General features: G+C 38.2%; 1 protein-coding gene across 1 annotated transcript; it reads left to right on the top strand.

Annotated features, from left to right (window-relative positions):
- The first annotated feature begins 1,109 nt into the window (after window positions 1–1,109).
- Window positions 1,110–2,604, top strand: LOC113472259. Its single transcript, XM_026831932.1, has 2 exons — window positions 1,110–1,375; window positions 1,513–2,604. Exons 1-2 carry the CDS (start codon window positions 1,110–1,112, stop codon window positions 2,150–2,152), a joined length of 906 nt encoding a protein of 301 aa, XP_026687733.1. The 3' UTR covers window positions 2,153–2,604.
- Window positions 2,605–3,653: the final 1,049 nt, after the last annotated feature.

The raw sequence follows: 3,653 nt of genomic DNA, 5'->3' as shown, positions 1-3,653 counted from the left end.
CCTTCCAAGCTAACTTTTTTTTTTATCCACCCCTGGTGGGCGATTGAAAGGGGGCACCTGTCGGCTTTCGCCTCAATCCCCCGTTCATTCCTCCATCCAATCTACTTACTTTTTTTTTCTCAAGCTAACTAGGCTGGCAATTGATAAGGAAACATATTGAATTACAGCGTAAGCGTAAAGTTAGGTTACAACATACATACCCTAATACCCCAACAACATCTATGGTTGGGAAATATGTAGTACGGTTGGCTCATCGCATTGGGAAATGATTACATGGTTGGGGAACTGTTGGCTAACGGAACACAAATAAAATTATATTATTGTGAGCACGTACTACGTAGGTAGATAGCTGGTACCTAGTATGTCCCTAACTGACTACTGAGTCAATAACGAAACCATTTATTTGTTTACATTGACATACTAATTCCCGTTCAACCTATTACATTCTATCGGCACAGAAGAGGTCCAATAATATCACACACAGCCAGTTGAGAGAGTCAGTCTTTAAAATATAATCTTGAGACTTACACGAAAATGTTCGCTCCCTGTTTCTAGAAATTACTAAATTAACAACTGGTTGCTAAGCAGTTATCGATTTTCTCGCCTAGGAAAGGAAAACAAAACATGTAGAGATTTTTCAGTCGTAGAAAATTTGTCCTGAGAAGAGTCTAGAGAAAATTTAGGAAGCCTATTTCGAGAAGCCTAATTTTGGAGAAGTTTTTTTGAGAAGTTTATAGAGAAGTTTTTTATTAGAAGTTGTTAGAAGAGACATTTAAAGAAGTTATTAGTAGAGAAGTTTTCAGTTAAAAGTGTATAGTTTTGAATTACCTACAAAAGAGGCATTGTTGTAAAGTATAGCTATTTGATTCAAGACATTGTGACATTATTGTGCGAATAAAATTACCCATTATTGTTATTTGAAACCATGAAGTTCCTCTCTGCCTAAGTTTATGAGTAACCCTTCAGCAGGAGAACATCTTCCCCAACTGTGTGGTGAATCCCCCAAATGCTAATCGCTTAACATCACAATCGCTTCCACTGCCGTCCTTTCACCACATAGCTTTTGGTAGCAGAGCGTGGTTGCTTGTGAATGTCATCAGACATCACCTATGGCTCTGGTGCTGCAGAAGCGAACCTTCAATAGAAGTCGGAACGAGTTGGTGAATTCGGAGAAGGCGATAGAGGCAGTCAAGAATGACCCTCTAGGAGATCATAATTATGAAGCTGTAAGGTTAAAATTTCAATATTTTTCAGATAGACTGAAGGTGTATGAGAAGAGAAGGGATGAGCTGAAGACGGCTGTCCAAGGAGATGAGGATCTCAGTGTACTAATCCCTGAGGAGGGAGAAGATTTGTACAAGAAGCTTTTTTTGTGGTTAACACATATTGAAGACTCATTGAAACAATATCAAGTTTTGAGAGGAAGGAAAGAAGATTATGACTATGAGCTGCTGCTTGATGACGTTGTTGTTGATGAGTATATTAGCCCCTGTACAAGAAGCTTTTTTTGTGGTTAACACATATTGAAGACTCATTGAAACAATATCAAGTTTTGAGAGGAAGGAAAGAAGATTATGATTATGAGCTGCTGCTCGATGACGTTGTTGTTGATGAGTATATTAGCCCTTTAGATGACCCTTTTCCAGATGAAGTTATTGATGATTGTGATGAGTTCACAGAAGACTGTGACATGGCTGAAGAAGAGGAGTTGGTGCTCCATGATGAAGTTTTCCCTGAAGATAAGATGTCTCCTTCCAGTGTGATGACTGGAACCGAGTGCAGTGTTTTAATGGAAGCCACGGAAGGCGATGGTGTCCCTAGGTGTCGCGCGAGTGATGGCTCCGACACGTTATTGGCAATGACTACTCCTGAGTTGGAGTCGGGTAAAAACCCTTCTGAAATGATCTATGACGCATCTACACTTGTGAGCGTGCCAGACGCTCTGAAACAACCCGTGATTTACGGGCCCTTATTTGATACACCAGAATTCTTTGGTTATTTGTATTTTATATTTCTCAAATTTTGCTTATTGTTGTCTATGTTTAAAATTTTCAGGTTCCCCAAGAAGGTAACTAATGTCAATGTAAAGCGCGGCAAGATATCATGGTTCGATGCTAAATTTGGTTCTGTTTATCTGTTTATCCCTATTTGAAGTGTCATGTATCCAAACCAATAACTTGCCAAGCTATTTTCCTGTATTTAATTGAGCACTTTTGTTCCACAGGTTTCAAGTGGGTTATTACCTCGGAGTTTTCTTGTGGCCAATATTCAGCTTTCGAATTTTCATTGATTGTAAATATTTTTGCTTTGGTGCTCACTCAACTTTTAGTAACTTTCCTGAATTTGTAAGCTTTGATTTTGATTGTTTGCTCAATGCTTACTCAGATTTTGATTGTACAATTTTTTATACTTTTTGATGTATTTAAGCCTTAAAGGGCTCATTTCCGGTGGGGAATGTCGCGAAAGTCGCGATTTAAACACGAGAGTGTTTGACAATTATTCAATTTCAGAGTTAATGGTTGCTAGGGAGTTTCATTTATCGATACTCGTTGCTAAGGGTTATCGATTTTTCTCGCCTAGGAAAATGTACAAACAAGATAGAGATTTTTCAGTCGTACAGAAAATTTGTTCAGAGAAGTGTCTAGAGAAAATTTAGTAGAGAAAATTTAGGAAGCCTATTTTGAAGAAGCCTAATTTAGAGAAGTTTTTTGTATTTAAGCCTTAGAGGGCTCATTTCCGGTGGGGAATGTCGCGAAAGTCGCGATTTAAACACGAGAGTGTTTCATAATTATTCAATTTCAGAGTTAATGGTTGCTAGGGAGTTTCATTTATCGATACTCGTTGCTAAGGGATATCGATTTCTCGCCTAGGAAAATGTAAAAACAAACAAGATAGAGATTTTTCAGTTCGCAGAAAATTTGTTCAGAGAAAAGTCCAGAGAAAATTTAAAGTTTTTTGAGAAGTTTATAAAGAAGTTTTTTATTAGAAGTTAGAAGAGGCATTTAAAGAAGTTAATAGTAAAGAAGTTATAGTGAATACCTAGTTATTTGACATTGTGACATTAAGCTTTATTGTGAATAAAAATTACCTATTATTGTTATTTTGAAACCCTGAAGTTCCTCTCTGTGCCTAAGTTTATGAGTAACCACCCTTCAGGATAACATCTTCCCCCAACTGTGTGGTGAATCCCCCAAATGCTAAACATCACAATCGCTTCCACTGCCGTCCTTTCCCCACATAGTTTTTGGTAGCAGAGCGTGGTTACTTGTGAATGTCATCAGACATCACCTATGGCTCTGGTGCTGCAGAAGCGAACCTTCAATAGAAGTCGGAACGAGTTGGTGAATTCGGAGAAGGCGATAGAGGCAGTCAAGAATGACCCTCTAGGAGATCATAATTATGAAGCTGTAAGGTTAAAATTTCAATATTTTTCAGATAGACTGAAGGTATATGAGAAGAGAAGGGATGAGCTGAAGACGGCTGTCCAAGGAGATGAGGATCTCAGTGTACTAATCCCTGAGGAGGGAGAAGATTTGTACAAGAAGCTTTTTTTGTGGTTAACACATATTGAAGACTCATTGAAACAATATCAAGTTTTGAGAGGAAGGAAAGAAGATTATGATTATGAGCTGCTGCTCGATGACGTTGTTGTT

This window comes from Diaphorina citri, unplaced genomic scaffold (genome assembly GCF_000475195.1).
Source record: "Diaphorina citri unplaced genomic scaffold, Diaci psyllid genome assembly version 1.1 scaffold4520, whole genome shotgun sequence".
NCBI lineage: Eukaryota > Metazoa > Arthropoda > Insecta > Hemiptera > Psyllidae > Diaphorina > Diaphorina citri.
Note: the sequence above shows the minus strand (reverse complement) of the source record. Positions and strands in the feature narration are given on the sequence as shown.